Here is a 24,624-nt window from a genome sequence, read left to right on the forward strand (position 1 = left end):
TGCTTTGCTACTAGGGGTAGCAAGCTTAAAGACATCACCAACCAGTCCCTATTTTATTGATAAGGGTTTTTGCATTTGTTGGCTAAGCAGCACCATTATGAAATTTGCCCCAAACTTTTTGGGGGCAACCTCGTGTCTGACATATGCTATAATTTAAACAAGCACAGAAACAAGGCATTGTGAACTCTAGAGATTATTTTAAAAATAACGCAGGTGGGAGTTTCAAGAGTGACCTCAAAAAGAAGTTTGAATGGTTTCCATTCTGACAGCAGGGACCTGGGGTATGGGTGGCTACTATGAACATGCCCATGGCTGTCCTAACCCTTCACCGGAGGGCCCAGTATATAGATATATTGAAAACAATGTAATTTACCTGGTCACTGACGAGAATATGGATGCCAGTAGGACCCTGTCTGTAAACCTGGTTGATCTGATGCAAAGGAATATTGAACACCAACGCAAGTTTGCGCATGACTTCGGATGCAGCCATTTCTTCCAAGTAGATTGCATGATAAACTAAAATAAAAATATCTTTTAAAGTACTCTTGCAGTGTTCCTTCAGCACAGACTTCCCATCACTATTTTCTTTGTGAAAGTTACTAGAATCTGTATTCAGTGTATTATTATTATTATTAATAATAATAATAAATTATATCCATTTATAACCTGCCTTTTTTCCTGACAGGACTCAAGATAAAAAGAAGAATCATTAAAAACATGGGGAAAACAATAATAAAAAATAAACATTGATAGAATTAAAATTCTATACAGATATAAAATCTGTTTAAAACATACAATTAATTATAATAAAAACAACACAGCCCTTTCATTAAAAGTTCACAGACAGTTCCCAAAAGCCTTTTGGAACAAGGAGGACAAATCCAAGGAGCCAATTCCACAGTCTGGGAGCAGCCACTGAGAAGGTCCTTTCACACATCCCCACCCAATGTGCCTGTGAGGGTAGCTGGACCCAGAGAAGAGCCTCCCCTGAAGAGCTCAAAACTCGGGCAGGCTTGTGTGAGGGAATACGGTCTTTCAGACAGCTTGGACCTATGCCATGTAGGGCTTTACAGGGCATAAGCAGCACTTTGAATTGTGCCCGCAAAGAGACCAGAAGCCAGTGAAGCTGTTCTAAAAAGGCAGTCCATATGGTCAGCAATCTGGCTGCAGCTCTTTGAGCCAGTCAAAGCTTCTGAGCACTTTCCAAAAGCAGCCCCACAAAGACCGTGTTACCGAAATCCAAACAGGATGTAACTCAGGCGTGTGTAACTGCGGCCAAATCATACATATCATTCAATGGGCTTGGTGCACTTGCGTTAACTGTAAACACACTTCCCAGCCACCAAAGAAATCTGAGCATCCATGTTCGGTGTCTGAATTTGATTCAGCACAACCTCGATACCAATCCTTTAAACAGGGCCCAGAATCCTAACCCATCAATGGCTCCCATAACTTCCTGGAACTGAGCCAAGACAAAGTGTGTTCTGCCTACACAGTGCTCTGAATGAGTTCCACGTAGCCAGAGGAGCAGCGTACAATGTCTATGTAAGGGACACACATCATTCTGCATCATCCTGCAAAGAGGTATTTTCAGTGCCACTTCATAGTGCATAGCAGTTGCTATGGTTTCTAGTTGCTGCAAGCAGTTAAGATCCTGTTCACCCAGACAAATAAGATTTAAATAGATGCAGCCCTTACACCATCACACTGTTCATCCTATCATGCAGCACTTTTCATTTGTTCCCGTTAAGCTCAATTTTACTTAACATTCATATAAAGATTATGCTAAAATTTTAGTTTTTCCTCTAGCGTTTGCAATTTCCTCAGTTTTGTTATCTGCAAATTTGAGCCCTTTGCATAGCTCATTCATGAAAATGCTAAAAAGCATCACATCTGGGACACCATATAGAATCCCACAATGTAGATCCTACAAATCCAAGCCCCATCTGTTAACAGCAGTTTCTTTTCAAACATTTGTCTTAAGAAGGCTGCATTGTGGGACAAGTTAAAAAGATGTGCATACATTTAGTCTATGTCAACTTCACATTTCTGTTTTACTAACCAACCTACATAAAAATAGGAGCAGTTACTGCCGATCTGGTATGATTTGTTCTCAGCATGTCAAATGATAGACTCTATCATGTTTATCCTCACCAGTATTTTTCTGTGTATTAGGTCACATAAAGTGTAAACCATCTCTCTGTACTGCGGAAGCTCCAATAGTTCTGTCCATTACTCACACTGGCAGAGTAGAAATTTAACTTTTATTTGTTCCAAACAAATACTCAAAAAACCTCCAGCCCTAAAGATGGCTACAAGTGATGAATAAATCCTAAATACTAAAATAAGCTCCTGACAGACACATACCATATATTGCACCATTCCTGCTCTCTCCACTGCCTGAGTCTTGCTGCCTTTCAAGTTGTAGACTTCTTGATTGCTCTTGGCATACATAGATTGTTAGACGTGGCCTAACAGACCTGGAATGTAAGGGGGGAAAATAAATACTCCTGTACAAAATAAAATGGACGTACGTTATTATGTTTTGTTACTTTAACACTACTTATTTTCTTTACAAACTACTTCACATTTGAGGCAAACTATCAAAGATTGTTTAGTCTGATGACTCATCTCAGAACCACTGAGATTGTCTAATGGTGGTGAATTAATCTTCAAACTTAAAGCAATTAGGACACTGGTGTATGGTGCAATTTTGTAATACTTGAGTAACAGAAGTAACAGCAAGTTAACATCATCTATTATGCCAGCTTAATTCATAGTTAGAAATCTGCAATTGTTAATATTTAGTAGCCATGACCTCAAGAACTTTAGGTTGGTTATAGCTCACCTAAATGAGAAGATTTGTCTCTTGGCAACAAACCCATCCGTCTTCAAGAAATCAGTACTGCCCAACTGCATTGCTACCAGTCTTACAGTCTACCTTTGAGCTCATCAGTGCCTGCATCATATCTGTGGCCTGCCCTGAAGGTGTACAACAAAACAGTCTTCTTTTGAGCACAGTACTTCCAACTCCTGCATGAGCTCACACAGGCATATGCCAATTGAAAATCTAAATTAATATCTCCCAAATCCCTCTAGTCTAAAACAGACTTTCGTACAAAACTGATGCAAGCAAGAGTTGGCACAGGGATAATATTTACCTTGATTTAAGTGCATTGTAAAGCCGAATTCCATCAGCTGGACCACAGATTTGTACCAGATCTTCTCTTGTAAGCTTCAGTAAATCAGCACCTGCAGAAATAAAGCAGAATAGCATTCATATAATATATAGATCAGAATGCAATGTCCACAGTTGTAATATGCCACTGTTGCTTAAAGTGCATCCCCACAAATGCCTCTCCAAAACATTTAGCTGAAAGGAGATATGCTCAACCTTCCAATTCTGGCAGGACAAGTTTCATGGCTTCAGGGACTTGGCTGAACAGCGGATTTTCTAACTTTATCATTACAGGCAGCACTTCATTCACTGTGCATTCATATTCTTATTTATTAAATTTCTATATCACCTTCAAAGATCACAGGGTGATCAGGGTGCCAAGAACACACACTCTAGATCTTGCCACCCCCCTCAAACTGGACAGAACCTGGAGAGAGATGGATTCATTATAGACCCCCTCCTTCTCTCTCAAGTTCACCCTGATGCTGCACAGAGTACTTGAGTGGGCACAGCTGGGTGAGACCAACTCCATCCTGTTCACCCATCCAAGCCTTAGCAATGCATATTCAAATCTAACAAGGATCCCCCTGCCAGCCCCTAATGTTAGTGTGTCATATCCACAGAGCATTTTCAATTACAGTTTTCTGCCAACAAATCTCAAGACTCCATACAGCTAGCCTCCTTGGTAGCAACCAACATTTAGGAAAATTCCCCAAAACTTTCAGTTAACATTTAAAATGGTTAAGGGAGGGGAAGTATTAAACATTCTTGTTTTCCCTTTGGACTATGTTTTCTCTTCTCCAACTTCTCTGCTTTGGTCTCAACTGTGACATCTGTTTCTCAGGTTACGGTTCTGTGTTGTTTACCTCTCGTCTTGCTGCTGCCACTTGGGATAGCAGCTGTTTTAAGGCAGAGACTGAAGCTTGCTGTTTTTTCTCTCCTTTCTCCAGATTCAAAGGAAACTGTGTTAAGGTTCTAATTATGCCTCTACACAATAATGACTGGGGTAGGAACAAGAGAAGGCTGTAGCAACAGCAACCTGCACTATTTTCACTATCCACTATTCACATTTACTCTCAACGAGTGTGCATTCCAAAGACATGCTTGATCAGTGACTAAGCATGAAAGAAGGCAGAAAGTGCGCTTCCAGCATATTATTTGGTGGGGAGGAATTCTGACAGACACTCAAAACTCAACTAGTAGCCTAAGGAAACATGCATAGACAAATCCACAAAGAAGGCAGACAATCATATAATTTTTGGTACAAAAGAATCCAAATTGTATCATGCAACTGTTGCTATTAAGTTGGTCATATAAAGGGCCTGGCATCAGGAGTGAGCAGCAAGATAGCCAACTTTGCAGATAACACAAAATTATTCAGAAGACTTCCAATATCATGGTTTTATGTAAATAACTGCCATATCTAGAACACCACATATAGCGCATCCCAAAAGAGATATTGTACAGAAATAATAAAGCGCTGGAGCACCTTCCCCACAAAGGAAGCCTTGGGGGATTTTTAGGAGATGAAAACTAAGGGAAGACATGGTGAAAGAATTATTGACTGTGTAGAGCACAGCTGGACAACCTGTGACCTCTCCATATGCTGCTAGACTACAACTCCCATAATCCTTTGTTTGGTTCGGAGTTTGGTTCTGTTTCCCACCCCGACATACTTTAGTGTGATGTGATCTTTTTCCTACTCTCATATGAAAAGTCTCACCCACTTAAATAGATCAACAACAAATACAGGAGACAGAGGAAAGTACATTGAACATGGTTACTTTCCAAAACTTCCCAGTGGCACAGATGTTTTAAAAGGCGGTTAGACAATTTCATGGAGGACACTTACTGTCTAAGGTAAAGGTAAAGGTAAAGGTACCCCTGCCCGTACGGGCCAGTCTTGCCAGACTCTAGGGTTGTGCGCTCATCTCACTCTAGAGGCCGGGAGCCAGCGCTGTCTGCAGACACTTCCGGGTCACGTGGCCGGCACCAGAGCAGCACACGGAAACGCCGTTTACCTTCCCGCTATAAAGCGGTACCTATTTATCTCCTTGCACTTAAGGGTGCTTTCGAACTGCTAGGTGGGCAGGAGCTGGGACCGAACGACCAGAGCTCACCCCGCCACGGGGATTCGAACCGCCGACCATGCGATCGGCAAGTCCTAGGCGCTGAGGTTTTACACACAGCGCCACCCACGTCCCCTAAGGGGACTTATTGTCTACTTCTTGGTTAAACCTCCATGCTTCAGAGGAAATATTCATTTACTCCTGGGGGGAAATAGGAGAAAGATGCTAATTGCACAACTTGTTTCTGGACTTCCCAGAAGTAACTTTTGGAAATGGAATGAACCCTTAGCCTGATTCAGCAAGGCAGTTCTTAAGATTATAGTGAAGAAGGGATGCTGCAAGTGTGTCAATAAAAACCATAAAAAATGCTGGAAAGAACTGACAAGGAAAAAAAGAAATCGGGTTGAATTTCTGATAACTAGCAAAGTTATCTGTTAAATCTATATCGCTCACTTGACTTCTATATCAGAAATACATGAAGTCCCATGGGATGAAGAGCTACTTTGAAAAACAAGCAAACCTAAAAGTTGATCTTGTAAGTACCTGAGAAATTTGAAAACAGCCTTGTGTAAGTGGAAAATCTATGTTTAAGCAACCATTGTTGGGCTTCTTGGATTGTGGCCGATGGATGAAGTTGCTGGGGGAAGACAAAAAATTACTTAAATCTACATTTTATATGGTAATATGCACTTTAGGTTTTTAAAATACAATATTTTCTTTCTAAAGGTATTTCTGTACCACTGTATCATAAAATATCTGGGTGCTGTAAAACAATAAAATACCATTTAAAGCAATATGAATACTCATTATAACCAATAAAACAAAATCCAGGAACACTTACAGTTTCTTCACCACCACTCTCTCCAAAAACCTTCCTGAGAGGATGACTGGTAATTGGCTTTTAATTATTATACACCATTGCGCCCAGGGTTGGATTTTTTTAAGGATCAGCCACACCATTGTCTTTTTAAGAGCAGATGGCAGAACCTAATCAGGCAACAATTCTTTTGTAACATCCTGAACGCACCTGGCTATTCTACTCTGGCCAGGAAGAGCAGTGATCTAAGACTGCGCATGGCCAGATGCATCAATTTAAGGATCCTGTCCACATCAGGCTGCACTGACTGGAGCTGATCCGGTAACACTGGACCAGACAAAGCGTTGGACAAATGGGCTGGATTTGCTGTGACAGCGGCATCTAAATCACTCCAAATTGGAGCAAGCTTGTCCTTCAGTTGCCTTGCAAACCACTTGCAGCTAGGCACTGTGTGCTTCAGGGTCTGCCCCACAAATCTGGAGTAACAAGTCCCCAGACAACATGGAACTCTGGAGCTGACTCCTCGCGGATGCAATGCATGCAGTCAACTGTAATGTCACTGCCTTCAAGGCCATGTGATAGACACAATGTATCAGCTTTCTATCTCAGCTTGGGAGTGAGATTTCCACCACTCGTGCTCTGGTCTTTGTCCAGCCCATTTCATCCACCCCACAGCTCCTCAGAATACCAAGGAGCAATGCATTCTATCTACATGGTATGAGGGATTCCTGGTAGCATGAGAAACTGGCACTCACCTCTCCCGATACTTGAGGAATTCCATCTCCTTGGTGATTTGGAGATGATGAATTGCTAGACGGAAGGATGTGGAAAGGAAGAGTACATTATTATTTTACTTTTATTTTTTGAAGCTATAAGGCTGTGATACAGAGGCATTCCTCTCAAGTATTTTCCTGCCAGCAAACTTCCCACTGCAAACTCAGGCTGGGATGGAACTTCATAAATTTAACAGAGCAGTTTGGGAGTTCAGTGCTAGAATTCCAACTAGGAACCATCTCCAGTGCATGTGCTGTTTTAAAGTGCATTTATCTGTCAGCACCTCAGAACTGAACTGCTAGAAGAGAACGGCCAGCAATTTTATAACAGGTACATTTTTGATGTCTTATTGGCATAATTTTACACTAACCTCTAAACAATACAACATAGCACTGCCACACACTTGCAATAGGATTCAACTTCCAGACTGAAGACCACAAAATATTGTTGTAATACAGACCTGGGCTGTTTCTCCTTATCCTGTACTTAGAACAGGGTTGGTAAAGGACATTTTACTGCCTGTGACAAAGTACAAGTTGCCCCCCAGCCCCAATAGTCTACAGTGGAGACTGAATGATATGGTTTGTTTATATACCACTTTTTAGTCCAAAGGCCTCCGAAGTGGCAAACAATATTTATATTAAAACAAAAGCAATATACACTAAAAGTACAATACATGAAACACCTTAATCAAAACAATATAAAATAGCGGCAGACTTTTCAATGGCTGGTATGAAAAAAGGAGGACGTACCACTAAGAGCAGGAGATAACACAATATCCTCTGTTGCACTACTAAGCTAGGAATGTTGACAAGGGTTAACTTGTCTCTTCCATGTTTCTGTAAAGCTTTGGGCTTTGTATTATAATTTCTTGTAATCTGATTATCCCGAGAGAGATAATTAAATGCAAGGAAATCATATACAAGTTCCACAGCATCGTTTTCTTCAGTCTTAATCTTGATTTAAGATACGTCATGCTAGAAGAGAAGCATACCTGTCTGGGACACTGTAAGTAGTACTATGTGGAGTAGAGGCAAACGTCGGAGTTGGGGTAGGGCTACTGTTCACAAATGCGGTAGATGTATCAGGCCACGGTGAACACTAGAGAAAAGAGAAACATTAAAACAGCAGTTTTATAATTAAAGCTGGGCTTCACTTTGCAAGAGCATAACTCTTACTTTCTCCAAAGCTCTCTACCAGTCCTCACTTATTTTATTAAATAATTATATATTTACTATGCATGCATACAACTCAAGCTAAGTCACTAAAAGTTTATACATGCCTTGTGATAATAAATTTAGTAATGACTTCCCCCCCCTACAAACAGATCTCTTCATACCTGAATTTCTAAACTATTCCATAAACTGATTGTTTTCAGTGAGTGACTAACAAAATCAGGAAATTTTAAAGGTAAGTCCACGCATTACAGTATAGCTGGATGACTCTGTAGGAAATACCCAGAAACTGCTCATGTACATTGGCTTTACTAGCATGGTTTCCTTCAAAAGAACCATGGGAACATAGAAGCCTACAAGGAACCAGAAATCTCTCACCAAAAACTCATTCCAATGGTTTCCTAAGGGAAGCCATGGTAATTTAATAGCATTGAAACAAACCTAAGTTTAAAATTTAGATACACATCCACAAAACTTTATGGCATCTCAAATGTGCAGTGTTAAGCACCCAAAAGCAAGAAAGGGGAGAACCTCACTCATACACCAAGGGACTTTAGATCTCTTGCAAACAAAAAAAAAAAAGGGAGGGGGACTTTTGAGATTCTCATTCACATTCTACAACCAGTTGTAGCGAGCCGCATTCTGCCTCACAAAAAGGAAGGGGAAACAGCAACACAACACGGGAAGAAACTTTTCCCACATACTTTAAGGAAACATGCACTCCAACCAAGGGCACTGCATGCCAGCTCCTATATATAGAATGCAATACTTGATCAGTTAGTTTTTTTTTTAAAGGTCTGACCTAGTTTATCGAATTCTGAAGCATTGCTTTGAACCACTGAATGTCTGGAGGAGGATTCTAAACATGTTCAGCTGAACAAGTTTAGATTCTTCCCTGTAGCTGGAAGCCACAACTTACCAGGGTCCTCTTTTGCAAGGGATTGGTGGATCATATGCTAGCTTGGCATGATTAGGGTGGGTGGGAATAGAACCATGCATACCTTGTAGTAACAGTCCAAGGTCTACCATCCTACTTTCAAAAGCAATCTGTCAAATGTCTTTGGACACTCACAGAGTAAGAACATGATAGTGATCCATTGTTTGTGCCCAGTATCCAGTACTCAGAGGAATACCACCTCTAAACTTGTAATCACAGCAATTTGCTGCGTTTTCTTATCAGGATGAAACTATGCACATTCGGAAGAAGGCTATGAACGCCAATTTCATAACCCTTCTCCCTCTCTCACATACCCTCTAGGGAAAAGAGAGCAGAACCATTCTCAGCAAGCTTTTTTTCTTTATTCAACAAGAAAATAGTTTCAACAAGCCTGACAAACACAGAGTTCTGTGTTTTATTGTTTACTATTATATATCATTACTTCTAAGTACAAATATTATTAAATGCATGCTCTCTCTTTACAGGCAGGGAAAGAACTTCATCTCAATTGAAGCGCACAGAAAGCAGAGGGGGAAGCTGGCATGTACAGGTGGCTGTTTTTCACGCCTTTGGTGCACCATGGGGATTAAGCCCCAATTCTAGGGCAACAATAAATCATGTTCTGATTTCTGACAAAGCAAATATGCATTTCAAAGATGTGCACCCCACACTGAAGCTACACCCAAATATGCATGCTTGTATTTTTTATTTCCAGATGTGAATTCTAAGAATTTTTTAAAAAAGATATATTCTCTTTAAATGTAATAGTTTAAAACAATATCAACAACTGAAATAAGTATAAGAAGGTGCCACAAAGTTTCTGGGTGCCTGAAATGTGAAGCTTCAGCATTTGTTTTGATACAGTATGTATTTTATGGTTGCTTTCAATATACTAACTGAATAATATTCCTTCTGAGATTGTAATCCATGCTGCCTATGATTAAATGGGACATTTTAGATCAATAATTTTCTCATGATAATGACAGTTAAGCAGAAATTAACACTGGATTAAAGCAAATGCATTCTAGCTGAATAATTACTGCATTTTAAGGGTACTGTATTTTAAGGGTGCTATCCTATAGTCCCTGGGATGGTTATACCAGAGACTAAGATTTTGCAGAGCTCTCTCTCCTTCTCTCTGTGGGTGGAGGTCTGCCGTCCCACTGCTCCTGTGTAAGCCTGTTGCTTTGTCCACCACAACCAATCCTTCCCATGACCCAGTAGAATTGTATACCAATAATTATACACAGAAAGCTTCCTCCATCAGTTAAAAATGAAATGATGATAAAAGCTTTGACTATCTCTGTCCCTTTAACTTTTTACACTACCCCCCTTACCTTTTTTAGGCTGAACATTTATGGTAAATCTAAGATATAAGTATCAGTATCTTTTATGCCTTCTTAAGTTACACTTAAAGTACACATTTGATTCTAAGCGCAAGTTTCAGATGTTGGCCACTATTTACTACATGGACCTCTACTCAAGAACTTAGCAGTGATTTATTTGTAAGTGTTCTCTCTATTTTGTATTACTTTCCCTCAGATATGCATTCTTTTGTTTCCAACCAAAGGAGCCAACTGTTTGTATACATGATTGCAGCACAAATTTGAACAGCTCTTTCAGAAGAGCTCTTTAGTCTTCTGCTTATTGTCATGACTGGACAGAACAGATTTCCAATTCTCACTATATCTTGACCAAAAGGACACTGCTGAAATCCTTATTGAAAGCATTAATGCAAAAGCTATGAGAAAAAGAGGACACAGTAGAATCATGTGAAACCTTGACCAGCCTAGTGGGGGTAGAAAACTTCTTGGGAAAATTCAGTGCAGAGCAGCAAGACCCAGGTTCAGATCACCACCAGCCATGAAGTTCACTGGATGATCTTGGGCTAGCTGCTATTTCTCATTCCAATCTACTTCACAGGTTGTCATACAGTGGAAGGAGCAGGAATGGCACAAAAAACATTTAGTGGTTTTTTAAAAGGAAGGGTTTTTTTTGGGGGGGGGGTTGCTACCACAAGATAGCACTCAGTGATGATTGCCATCCTGTAAGCCAACAAGAGCTTTCCACCACTGACCACCTTACGGATAGAAAGCGTTGGCATCCTACATCAGTGATAGGGAACTTATTCAGCCCGGTTGGCTGAATCCCCACCTCCCTGAAGGCCACCTGTCATTTGCCTGCTGACAGAGCTGATCAGCAAGGCCTGCCTGCAAAGGAACAACTGAGAGCACCCTGTATGCTCCTAACTGTTCAGTTGCTGCTGCAATTTTACCTGCTCCACACTCAATATCACATATCCCCCATGTTTCAGAAGTCCAACTGGCCCCAACTAGAAGCCAGGCACTTATGTTTCTGGTACCACACTCTGGAATACTCTTCCAGTAGTGATTTGGAATGGCTTACTTTCAAATGTCTCATGAATTTTTATTATTTTTTATGCCAGACAGGTCTATTCAGTTGTTTACTTTTTATTTTTTCAGAATGAGCCGGCATTTTGTATTGATTTTCTGCATCTTACATTTTATTGTATTGTATACATTGTTGGGTTGATCTTTTATGAGAGTGAGTGGTATATAATTCTTATTTTTTACAGTAGATAATCAAGATAGCTATATAGGGAATGTACATGTGATTTGGAGAAAACAGACAGTGGGTCAAATTAGGGCCCCTGCTGGAATTCAAAGTGCCAGTTCATAGGAGAGAGAATGTTACCATTCAAATGTATTGTCAGTCTAGCCAAGGACATTTTAACAGCTGGATATGCTTGAACTGGCTCTTTCACTGGCAGCTGGTTTCATGCTAACAAACGGAGAAGGCCTATTTTGTTGTGTGTACAAAGGGAAGAATAAAGGCCTACATAGCATTATTCAACTCTCAGTTTGTATTTTTAAGAAGTGTATCATATAAATATTTGCATTGAGCTAATACATGATTAGGCCACGCTCATTTAGGAAATCAAAAATAGTATTAACAAATGGAAAGCCATTAATAAGGAAAGCAAAGTATTATTACTGCAAATAGTTAGACAACACAGAGCCATAAAAAAAAATATTTTGTGGAAACTTACATGTGAAAATAAAAAATAATACATCTCAACTGAATGATATTGCTACTTCTCATTCCATTAATTACAGGAGAGAAAACAGTTGTTAAGAACACAGCTATTCAATAAAGCCATTTCAGGTGTAAACTGAAGGTCTTGCTTTTATTGAGAGTCACAGGCCTGCTGACATTTTAATGTGTTAGATTTAGGAAGTATTTCTCACTAAGATACAAGCATTAAGTAATTTGTGGGTAAACGAAAGTGCACAAAATTAAGCCAAGGCAGACAAAATCCTTGTTTTTTAATCTTGGATGACGGAAATTGGTCCTATATCTAACACTGCACAAGATAACTTGCACAATGAAAAGTAAGCAGAAGTCCCTTACACTGCCTCGCTTTGCCAGAGAATCACCGTAGTCTGCTGGCAAAGTCCGCTTGCTGGACTTTTTCTGCTCATGTTCAACTGCATCTTCAATTATAGGCTCAAGCCTCATCTGGACAAACACCAAAGATGTGGATCAATTTCTTTTCATTATACAGTGAGGAAAATTTAAAAGCCTTTTAAAAACTTCTGCAATCGTTAGAAAGCTATAGGAAACTCACTGGTGTTTAAATAAAAAGAAATGCAAGAACCCAGTGAGGCTCTGCCCATAAATTCAATAACTTCTAAAATACAGCTCTGGGCTCAAACCAGACAAGAACAAAACAAATCCTGAGACAGTTTTCTTTCAGCACTGAAGGGCTTTTAGACATGTACATGAGGTTTGAGCAAAGCTAAATGTTTTAAGAAAATATATATTTCTACTTGATCCTAAGTCTTATGGGTCTTTGTTTCTTTGTCAAAGACACCTGTCAAATGAAAAGCCTACTTTTAGATATATTTAGCTTATGACCCACCCCTTGACACTAACTCATTACTTAGATTAAAGTATGTTATGTGTACTATGCGCAATTTATCTCTGAAAACGAAAACATTTCAGTATTATTACCTCTGTGAGAATTGTAGTGTCATATGAAGGTTGATATTTTTCTTTTTCATGAGCAGTTCGTTTCTCCATTTTTTCTCTGTCTGTTTTCTGTTTTCTATCTGCCCCTTTTGGCTAAAAATTAAATTACACACAGAAATCAAGCTTTAGAAAAATAAATACAAGAAGCCTCTGTACGCCAATTTCCTCCCTGCTGTTCATTAGCATCTCTTACCTTAAAAACTTTGATTTGGCAGCTGGCCGAATGCAAATGATCAGTGTATTCTCCATTTTCTGTCTGTTTAAAAGTGTCAACCTGAATCCTAAAAGGAACTCCTTTTTCACCTCCATGTTTACGAGGTGTAAATTCAGTGCTGATACAATGTACCTAGGGGTTAAAAAAAAGCCACAATATGGTGTTCATTGTCACTACAGTATTACAGTTTTCTTTTTTATGGGAGGGGGAGTAAACAAGTTGTAATCTTCATTTGAGAAAAAAATATTTTCAAGATTTTGACAATTATTTAACTTCTTGCATACAGTACACAAGAGTGATGTTACAACTAAGAAGAGCGAGGACTGTGTTTCAGCTTTTAAATCATTAAAGATCACCAACATTTCTTTCCCACCATTAAAAACTACTATCATTTCTTAAGAAAACAAATCTTCAAACCTGAATAAAGGCAGATGTTCGTTTTCCAGGATCCCACAGAAATTCAACTGCATTAAGCTGGCTTGGATTTGTCTTTATATCGATTACTCCAACTGACATAGGAATATCTTAATAAAATAAACAACAGTTTTTTGGGGAAAACAATGCAGTGAAGATTTCATTTGCACATTTTCATCTTAAATAATGTTCTCTTAGGATAGATTGAGAGTAGCAATAATGAACATGCAGAAATTTAGTTTAAAGTTTCAAGTCTTTTTTTTAATTAAAATACCATCTTTGTGCATAGATCACACCATCTATTAATTGTTACTAACAGGGTATCTCAAAATGAATGAGAGAATTTCCAGTGCCCTTTGTGGTAATCTACGTAATAATTTAAACCATGTACAATTCAAATTTTACTATATAGTGCGTCAGAAGAGTTAACACTTCTCTTGTTAATTCATCTCTTCATATGAAGAGGCTATGTTAATTAACACACCTACCTAAATCAAGTAATCTGTCTCCAGGGCGATTCCACTTCCAGCCTTCAAGTTGCTGGTGCTCAGTATACTGCAGTCTTCTGTCATGGAACACAACTCTTATAATACTCTAAAAAAAAAGACAACGGATATCTAGTTCGCAGTGTAAACATGTGCCAATGCTATGCCCACCCAAATTTTCCTACTGCAATGAAATCAGACAAACAAGAACCATGCTTCCTTTTGGAGGAATGCTGAAGTATACAAAGGTATGAGCTTCTCACAGATAGCCTGCAGAGTGACAATACCTTAGTATTAAACTAACTTTGAACATTCTGATGATTCTCTACCTGGTTATGTGCACTCTCTCTTCTATAAGGGTGATAAAGAGCACCAGAGAAAGGGGTATCACAGAATCATAGAGTTGGAAGGGACCATGAGGGGCATTTAGTCTAATTCCTTGCAATCCAGGAATCTTTCACCCATTGTGGAGCTCAAACCCACGACCTTTAGATTAAGTGTCTCATGCTCTACCAACTGAGCTACCTTGATTTCAAAGAAAAACTATACAGGCTGATGGGACTGGACAAACCTATGTGTTAGCAATATAAAACTGGAGTGGGGCACACACAAAAAAGAAGGAGGGGGAAATACTGACGTGAGAGCAAGTGAGTCTGTACAGGTTTTAGAAAACAGAACCTGCTAAAAATTATATTCACTAGAAGCTGTAACCTGGATTCAACTAGATACAATGAAAATTTAATCCAGATTAGCCGATGTGGTATCCTCCAAATATGACTGGACTACTCCGTTTTGAATTTTGTAAATATCACACCAGTTAAGTAGCCCTAGTATTCAAAGTAAGGAAAATGTCACTTATCAGTTACAGGCTCAATAAATCCATCAGCAAGTTCCTGAGTACTTGAGCTTTAAAATATAATAATCATCAAGGACATTTCTTCCAGAGTGAGAATATATGCACCCAGTTTAAGGGGGGGAAAACCATACACCTCATTCTCTGCTTCACAATATTATTCTTCCTTTCAGAAAACAAGAAGGGAGGTAAACAACCAGGCTGGAAATATACTTGTATAACTCAACTAAAATGGGCTCATGTACCCTATGACATCCACTCTAAATTATTTTGTCAACTGCAGCCCTAACACTGATTTAGAAGTCTCCGGTAACGCCAGCACATTGGAGGACTGGGAATCATGAGAGCCAGGAGTTTCCTCACCCACTTGCCAGGCAGCTTAGGGTATGTTTTTCTTAAGGTGATAAACATCCACAGCTGCTGTGACTAAAATAAGCCCTAGGTGTTTAAAAATTCATAATTCAGTCTCTATAGTAGTTTTCATCTGTCTAACAGGGATTTTCAGTGAGTATAGTTCACAAGTATAGAGTGAAGGCTATTTGGGTACTGAATAGTGATGGGTGTCCTCACCCCATGTCAAGACTGGCTCAGAATAAGCAGAAAGGGGAAACACATCAAATTTTCTGAGCCAATCCAAATTTTAAAGTGTTGTAAAAGCTCCAAAAGCTCATACCTGATCTCAAATACAGAAAGCTATGATAGCATCACTTGTACTGAGCCACCTTTTAGGCAGGTATAATAACCTTTTTTAAAAAAATCCAAACCCACATGTATTAAATTTTGCAGAATATTCTGAATAGTGAGACTTCACACAATGTAATTTTTTCCTTCCCACAACTGAAAAGTGAAACTAAAAGGTAATTAAATAATGGTTACATATTCTTAAAGATTCCTCACGTTCAACAGTTCCTGCCTTTATATATTAGAGTGAACTATATATACTTGAATTGGAGTAGGAGGATTTAGAGCTGAAGTACGCAGTTCAGACCTCAGCCCTGGATGGTCTAAAAAGTTACCAGGAAGAAATGCTGGAAATGAAATGACATCCTACACCACTGACATGAATTCTTTGGAATATCCCAGTAGTCCAGCCATGTACAAGTTTTGGGGATGTCCAAGACCTATATTGAAACTTCTGCCATTAAAAAGTGGGTGATGCATTCTCTCCTTGTTGCAGTTTTAAGAGCCAAAACAGGGAAATGTTGTCATTGGAAGTAGCTCCAATAGCTACAAAGAATCACAAGAGACGGGAATCAGGACTGAGCCAACAACATACCTTCACCATTTTCCCATTGATCTCTGGCATATCTCCCATTTTTCTATTATCTAACAGCCGGATTTCGTAGGACTGACCTTTCAAAGGGAAAAAATAATAATTTTACTTATGTAGTGCCCTTGGCCAAATGCCACTTTACTGCAATACTTTCAAAGACATTGAAGTACAATACATTATATTAAAACAATTTTAAACTGTTCTGTTAAAAAGAGGGAAGTGGAATCTGAAAGGGAAAATACACAATGGTAAAGCTCCTCTAGCATGAGGGAAAGAAAATTATTTAGGCCCTTTTGCAAAAGTGAGGAAGAAGGGAAAGTAAATTGGAAGACAGCTACTATAAGCTAAAGATTCTGCTGACAACAAATGGCACCTTTTATCTACTGATTTAAGATGGCACATTGTATCTCTAAATGATGTTCTTACAACGTATCTGGAATGTCTGTGCCTGTATCAAACAGAGCCTTGAAAACCACAGTGCCATCTTAAATACAGCCTACACTCTTATAGACTGCCAATGCACAAATCAGGATGGACCTAACTGTAAACAACCAGTGATTTAAAACACACTACAAGAGATGGAGAAGCAATAACAGAAATCAAGCCTTGTAGTCACCAGGCTGAAATCATCCTAGTACAAGTAAATAAATGTCAAAATTATTCTCCTTTTTGTGTTTCCCATTCATATAACACAAATAGTCGTCTATGAATAGTTACGTGACAATCTGACGCTTTCCTCAATCTAGTATTAAATTTAGGACAATGAACACTGATTCTAATTTATTAAAATACTGCATTCTAATTTATTAAAATACTGCACTGATTCTAATTTATTAAAATACTGCATCAAAGTATCAAAAGAACAGGGTTTTCCCCAATATTAAAAAATGAACATATGGAATAAATCTTATCCCAATACAGAAATTTAAAAGCAGCTATAAATGCAGCTTAAAGAGCAATGTACCACAATCCCTGCCCCATGAACAAAGTTGAGGAAATGCATTTGTATTGGGGATCATAGGTAATCTGATAGGAACACCTTTCCCTTAACTTAATGCGCTTTCTTAAACACTACATTGCCAAGATGACTAAATTACACCAAGCATTTGAAGGAATGTTTAGGAGAATATATTAAGTGCCAGAAGGTTTTGAATTGAAAACAGTGCATAAATAATGTTAGAGGTCTAAGAGCTCTCAAAAACTTATTTCATACCCCACAAGCTATCTACGTAGTCTAAACTTCATTTTATTTAGCAATACGATTAACCTTGACTGCAACTGTTATTTCTCAATAGAACTTCAAGTCTGGCTTTTTCCAAAAGAGAAACAAAGAACACTATCATATGACACCATTCAATCTGATGTTGGGATTAGCCAGCATCTAGAAAAAAACCACACATTTCCTGTTAATGGAAATGTTTGTATTCCAGTTTCATAACTATAAAATCTAATGCCTTTCCTTGTTGTCTCGCTATACATACCAGGATACCAAAACAAGCACAGGTATTTACAATGAGCAACGATTATTATTTCAGACATTTAAAATTTATTAAAATGTAGCCATATACAAGAGCAGCAGAAGTCTGCTCAGAGGAACAATGCTAACCTTGGTTTAAGTAAGTAAGGGTTTCATCATGCAGTTTGACAGCTGGAGACGTTGCAGCACACATAACATACTGAAATGGTGGGTGTTTTGTGTCACTGTCAGGTGGAAGGCTGGAGTCTTCTTGCTTGAAAATGGGCAGTGCCAGAACATCACTGAAATGAGAACAGGTGACAGTGTTAGATCTCAGAAGCCTTACTTCTCTTTGTTAGCAACAAGGACATTACTCACTGGGGAGGCCAGTGGTATACCAGCTGGAAGCGGCAGTCCTGTTTCCAGGAAAACAGTATCCTTGAATACAATTCTCCTTCTGAATGCATGCTGAAACCCTAGCAATATTATTTATTTGAAAGTAAGTATTTTTACCCCACATTTAAAATTGCTTCCTGTAAGGGAGCTCATGTAACCAAAATAATTATGAAATAACAAAACAATTAAAACACAGTATCTAGAGCAGTGTTTCCCAAACTTGATTCTCCAGCCGTTTTCAGACTACAGTTCCCATCAGTCCTGACCACTGGTCCTGCTAGCTAGGGATGATGGGAGTTGTAGTCCACAAACAGCTGGAGACCCAAGGTTGGGAAACACTGATCTAGAGCAGTGTTTCCCAAACTTGGGTCTGCAGCTGATTTTGGACTACAGTTCCCATAATCCCTGACCACTGGTCTTGCTAGCTGGGGATGGTGGGAGTTGTAGTCCAAAAACAGCTGGAGACCCAAGGTTGGGAAACACTGATCTTGAGTATCCAATAGATTATAAAACACATCAGCAAAAACCAAAGAGCCAGCAAGAATAAGTTTTAAAACCATATAAAGTGGAATATAAGGATGGAATAAAAGGATCTCCAAAGGCCATCTAAATGGAAGAGGCAGCATGCTGAATTTCTTGGGAGAGAGATCCATAAAATGCAGCCTTTTCCTTGATACCAAGAGTGAGCCATGCTATGTTTGTTATACAGCATCCCACAATGGCAACCTAACTCTAGAATGAAGAAAAATATGTAAACAGTTGTAAATTACAAGTAGACACCATGATTATGTAACCACTTATAGCAGAAGTTAACACCTTAACATTTAGCATAACAGATATTTCAGGTGCTATTTCATGCTAGCTTCTCAACAAACAAAAAAGTTACACATTTGGGACTTTGTTTTAATTTATGTAGTGAATCTTGCCCATTCTTCATAAACACTGTTGTAGTTACATCAAGTTGATACTAAAGAAACAGAAGGAAAAAAATGATGACATTGTTTATTTAAAACTAAAGATTCCATTACGCTAATAGCTTACAAGTTCCAGACATGGTGAGATACCATCTGCCTCAAAATCTCCAGGGATTTACTCATCAGCCCTACAAATTTTTACTATGTGGGCCAGTCTGCTAACTACCGTTCATCATGTACTCAGTTACTTCACATTAACACATGGCATCGTTTTCAAAACAAGCATAAGTATTTCAACTGAATTCTGGATAAACAAGCATATAAACAACACTTCCAAGCAGGATTTACAAATGATATGTCAATGCCAGAAGCTGCACTACAATCACCTTTTTCAACTTCAGATAGCATTAGAAACAAGAGAAAGAGCAACTCTCATTTTTTAATTTTTTATTAATTCAATATTGAAATCTTACTGGAACAGCAGTTTTAGCTCATAACAGGTAGTTGGGAACTACACTATGCACCAATCCAGTTTATAAAAGTCTGCCTTGAATCATGTGAACAAAAAGCAAACACCATTTATCTAGTACAGAGAAAACTTCAGCCTATAAAGAGTGCAAGCCAACAAGTGTTAACTGATATATCAGCTAGTGAGCCACAGATTCAAGTGAAACCCAAGGTACTGGCTACTCTTGAAGAAATCTTAACTGAAAACAGAGCTGAGTTACCTAAGAAGTCACCTTCTTGCCACGTACCATCTGTGGTTATCTGAATGTTCTGGAAGGTTATTCTGAAGGACCAATTTAGTCACTAGTATTTCTCCGCAATATATGAACTACCTCCTCCTAGACAGACATTTCAACTGTACCTTACAATATCTGATGACCCCCAAAACTCACCACAAAGGTTCAATCAGCTTGCTCTAAAAAAAATCCAACCCTGTTTAAGGGGGGGGGGGAACCATTCCACTTGCATCATTGCCAGAGAAAGAGAAAAAAAATCACACAACAAGGTTCTTACTTTAGATACCTGTTGATAACCTCAAACTAACAAAAGAGATTGTGACATAATTAAGTACCTCAAAAGAAAAAGAATGGAAGAAATGTGGAAGCAGGGCATATAGCCATGTATTCTTGTCAAAATAAAAAAGCAAACCATAGCTATAGTCTACACAGATTCTCTTAGAATTTATTCAATTTTTATCCCGCCTGTTAGCCAAAATGGCTCCAGAGAAAAAAGGTATCTGCCCTCAGGCTTGCAATATAAAATGACATAACACAAAAGAAAAAAAATGGACTGGAAGGGAGGGAGGGAAGTGCAACAGCCATTCTTCACATAAAGAATAAATAACTTAATCTACTATTTGATTACTTCATCAGAAAAGGCCAAATTCCTAGAAGTGTGTGGCTTACGTACTAGTTTAATCAAGTTACATAGTTATAAAGGTCAAGTTATACAGATCAGGCCTTGGCATACTGGAAACACTGATAACTACAGATGAGGAAAGAGATTATTACACTTGGATGAAATTCCAGTGACATTTATGCCAACAGTTCCTGATAAATAGGTACCGCTCCAGCAGGAAGGTAAACGGCACTTCCTTGCGTTGCTCTGGTTCGCCAGAAGTGGCTTAATCATGCTGGTCACATGACACCAGCTGGTCACATGTACACCAGCTCCCTCAGCCTATAGAGCGAGATGAGCGTCGCAACCCCAGTGTCATCCACGACTGGACCTAATGGTCAGGGGTACCTTTACCTTTTTATATATGTACCGGCATGTCATGAGTCCTCGACTGCCCCTCAACAGTGATTGTTTTGTTTGGATGGCCCGAAGTGAAGGCAAGACAAATCCCTGACTGTACTGGGCTTCAGAAATATCAGAACTTGCTGCTGTCCAGTGTCTCTGAAAGTCAGCTTCAAAACCAATAATATCACAGTCCTTCCTGAACTGGCAGAGATTGGTGGCAACCACAACTTTGGGCTGGCTCCCAAAGCCGCTCCAAATTTGTGCACTCCAGAGATCATGGATGGTGGTGGTGGGAACTGCAGTGGCAAATAGATTAAAAATGTGAAGACTAATCTGAACAAGTATAACAAATCATGTTTGGATACCATTGTGGGCTGGATCCTCATAAGCTGCTGTGTATAGGTAATTCCCATGTCCAGGAACTGAATAGGCTTCCTTGTTCTGGATGAGATCACACTGCCTCTGAAGGAGGTACATAGCTTGGGACGCACCTAGAGCCATCACTATTGGTGGAGGTGCAAGTGGCAAAAAGTACTTTTTACCAGCTTCAGCTGGTATGCCAGCCATGGCCATTCCTGGACCAGGATAGCCAGGCCACAGTGATCCACACCATGGTATTCTCAAGAATGGATTATTGTACCACACTTCTAGGTAGAGCTACCCTTAAGGTAGGTTGAGAAGCTAGAGCTAATGGCTAGGCAGTTAAATGAAATAACCTACTTAGGAATGCATTACACCAGTTTTGAAGGAGTTGCACTGACTGCCTAGAAACTATCATGTTAAGTTCATTTACTTGTGTTGACAAGCAAAGCAAAGCCTGACTCAGAATCTAGGTATCTAATGGAAGGATTTCTCCCATATACACCTGCCCCAGACACGGAGAACTGGTGGGGATTCTCTTGAGAGTGCTGCATTTGCTTGGAATCTGGTATGCAGAAACTTGAGAAGGCATTCTCAATAGTCCCCCCAACCCCGCCACAACTATGCAAGTCCCTTTCTGTCCAGCTAAGATCTGCAAAAACCCTTAGTAGATTAAACTACCTGTTAAAAACAGATGTTTTTTCCTCCTCTGCCTTTTGCATTTTATACCTAGATGCTGTGGATTGCTTGATATGGATGTTTATATAGAATTGCTGTTGTTAACGGCTTTAGTAAGCATATTGCTTGAAAAGTGAACTTTACATCACATCAACCACCACCAGTAAAACAATTCAGTTGTCAACCGCACACAGTACACCCAGCTAAGGGAAACAAGGTTCAACGTCTGATTCTCTTCTCCCCTCTGCCCTGGTGCGGAATGAACCCACTCACCCATCCCATAAGTAGCAAAATATTCCAGTGTTATTAGTTCCAAACTGGAATTTAAAATGTCGGTTAGTAATGCTGGCTTATTTGACTATTATTGCGGTGGGAGTTGTTTCTTCTTCTTCTTCTTCTTCATATTTCACCTTTTCTCTAAGGAGCTCAAAGGTGGTATATATGGTTCTCTCATCCTGTTTTTAGTTTCACAACCCAGAAAAGTTAGACTGAGACACAGTGACTGGCCCAAGGTCACTTGGCGAGCTCCATGAACAAATGGGGATTTGAACCCTGGTCTCCCTTGACTTAATCTAAAACCAACCGATACACCACATTGGCTTTATTGGAATTTATTGTTTAAGTTTTTGCAGGACTTAGTTCAGAGCCCTTTCTTCAATTCACAGTAAAAAACAAGCAGACAATTAGAGCACAGCCTAACATGTAATTTAAAAGCGAACAACACAATTTGGAATAATGCCACACATGAAGAATAAAAGGCATATCTCACCTATACTAAAGATACAGGACATTTTAGATACAACACACTGTCCGTTTAAAAAAAAAGAGGAAAAACTAAGCACCCAAAATTTGTACACTTTTGAAATTTGTACCTGCTGCAGAGCATCATCAGGGCTTTAAAGCAAAATGCAAATGTGAACAGCAGCCTCTGGGGGAAAAAATGTAGAATGGGGATTTCTTTTACCAACAGCACCCAGTCTACCTGAACTATTGTTATCTTATTTTTATGTGCTGTAAGCTGCCCAGTGTGGCCAGATGGGTGGGGTATAAATTCTTATTACAGTGGTACCTTGGTTCTCAAACTTAATACATTCTGGAAGTCTGTTCCAAAACCAAAGCGTTCCAAAACCAAGGCGTGATTTCCCATAGAAAGTATTACAAAATGGATTGATCCGTTCCAGACTTTTAAAAACTACTCCTAAAGCAGCAATTTAACATGAATTTTGCTATCTAATGAGCTCATTAACCCTCAAAATGAAAGCAATAATGTACTATACTATAAAATAAATAAGACATTATTGTAGATGATAAAAATTAAAATTATTTTTTTTCTTACCTGCACTGATAACAGTCATTGTTTGGATGGGGGGGGGGGCTTTTATCCATTTCTGCAGTCACACAACTAATCAATCAGTAGCTGAACTGGGTTCCACAAAAACAAAATAACCGAAAAGCCGCAAAAACAAAAAATAGCAAAAACAAAAGCACCAAACTTAATCCATTCCGGAAGTCCGTTTGGCTTCTGAAATGTTTGAAAACCAAGACACAATTTAATGTAATGGTTTCCCCAGCCACTCTGGGCAGCTTACAGCACATAAATATTGTAAAACATTAGACATTAAAACTTTCCCGATACAAGGTTGCCTTCAGATGTCTTCTAAAAGTCAGATAGTTATTTATTTCCTTGACATCTGATGGGAGGGTGCTCCACAGGGTGGGTGCCACTACCGAGAAGGCCATCTGCCTTTATTATTATTATATTGGCAAAGGCTGTGATCTCTTGCTTCCTCCCTCCTGATGGAACAGGCAAGGTATCAGAGTCAAAGCCGCCTGGAGGAAGAAGGCACATACACCTGAAGTTACCGTAGAGGCTACGTTAGGCGCAGCTCTTTCCGTGAGAGCGGGACTCCCAAGCCCCAGAGGCCAGCTCCCTTGTAGTAAGGTTAATGCTTAGTGGGCAATGATATACAGCAGGGTTTCCCAAACTTGGGACTCTCGCTGATTTTGGACTACAACTCCCATCATCCCTAGCTAGCAGGACCAATGGCCAGGGATTATGGGAACTGTAGTCCAAAAGCAGCTAGAGAGCCAAGTTTGGGAAACCCTGATATACAGTATAATGAATGGAAAAGGATGTTTAAAATAACGTTTGTAAAAAAAACCCCAGAAGCCTTTCTTTTGGGACTTATAGGGAAAGAACTACCTAAACTGTATAGAATCTTATTCATGTACGCTACTACAGCGGCAAGAATGTTACTCGCCCCAAAATGGAAAGCAGCAGAAGTCCCAGCAAAGGATGAATGGATACAAGAACTTATGGAATATGCAATAATGGCGAAACTTACTGGAAGGATAAGAAATCAAGATAAACTTTTTTTATAAAAGAATGGAAATGGTTTACTGAATATTTTGCAGATAAACTGTAAACATATAAGAACACTGACAGGATTACTGTAATAACCTGCAGTTTCATAATAGTATATATTTAAAGTAGGTGAATAAATAATTTGGAAGATGCGGAAGATGCCAAAAATAAATTTAAGGAACCGCAGAAAGAGGGGAAAGGAAGTCGAGTTTTGAAATGTTAAAAAGATTGTAAAATTAGTGAAATGTATAAACCTGAAAGCATAAATAAAACTAAGAGACATAGAGGCGGCGCCGCTCCGCCGAAGGGAAGGCCGCCCACTTGCCCGCCCTGGCGCGGCCCAGCTCGGCTCCCCCCCTCCACGCTTCGTCCACCCCGCTTGCCGAGGGGCCGACCCACCTCATGCTATAAGCGCCGGCCCCCAGCTCTTGCCCGATGCCGGAGAGGCTGGCGTCGAAGTCGTG

At 39.4% G+C, this 24,624-nt stretch overlaps 1 protein-coding gene across 1 annotated transcript in view; it reads right to left on the reverse strand.

Annotated features, from left to right (window-relative positions):
- UBP1 (upstream binding protein 1) overlaps positions 1 to 24,618 on the reverse strand; it is a 28,572-nt gene extending 3,954 nt beyond the window's left edge. The window contains exons 1-13 of the mRNA XM_081834813.1: positions 24,560 to 24,618; positions 17,849 to 18,000; positions 16,246 to 16,322; positions 14,120 to 14,225; positions 13,635 to 13,741; positions 13,197 to 13,349; positions 12,986 to 13,096; positions 7,833 to 7,939; positions 6,820 to 6,874; positions 5,791 to 5,884; positions 3,162 to 3,252; positions 2,368 to 2,480; positions 374 to 516 (exon numbers count right to left, since the gene is read on the reverse strand). Coding sequence (XP_081690939.1) covers positions 374 to 516; positions 2,368 to 2,480; positions 3,162 to 3,252; positions 5,791 to 5,884; positions 6,820 to 6,874; positions 7,833 to 7,939; positions 12,986 to 13,096; positions 13,197 to 13,349; positions 13,635 to 13,741; positions 14,120 to 14,225; positions 16,246 to 16,322; positions 17,849 to 18,000; positions 24,560 to 24,564 — 1,314 coding nt within the window. The 5' untranslated portion in view covers positions 24,565 to 24,618. The remainder of the gene's footprint in view (positions 1 to 373; positions 517 to 2,367; positions 2,481 to 3,161; positions 3,253 to 5,790; positions 5,885 to 6,819; positions 6,875 to 7,832; positions 7,940 to 12,985; positions 13,097 to 13,196; positions 13,350 to 13,634; positions 13,742 to 14,119; positions 14,226 to 16,245; positions 16,323 to 17,848; positions 18,001 to 24,559) is intronic.
- Positions 24,619 to 24,624: the final 6 nt, after the last annotated feature.

Source organism: Podarcis erhardii (assembly GCF_964252035.2).
Source record: "Podarcis erhardii genome assembly, chromosome: 12".
Taxonomy (NCBI): domain Eukaryota; kingdom Metazoa; phylum Chordata; class Lepidosauria; order Squamata; family Lacertidae; genus Podarcis; species Podarcis erhardii.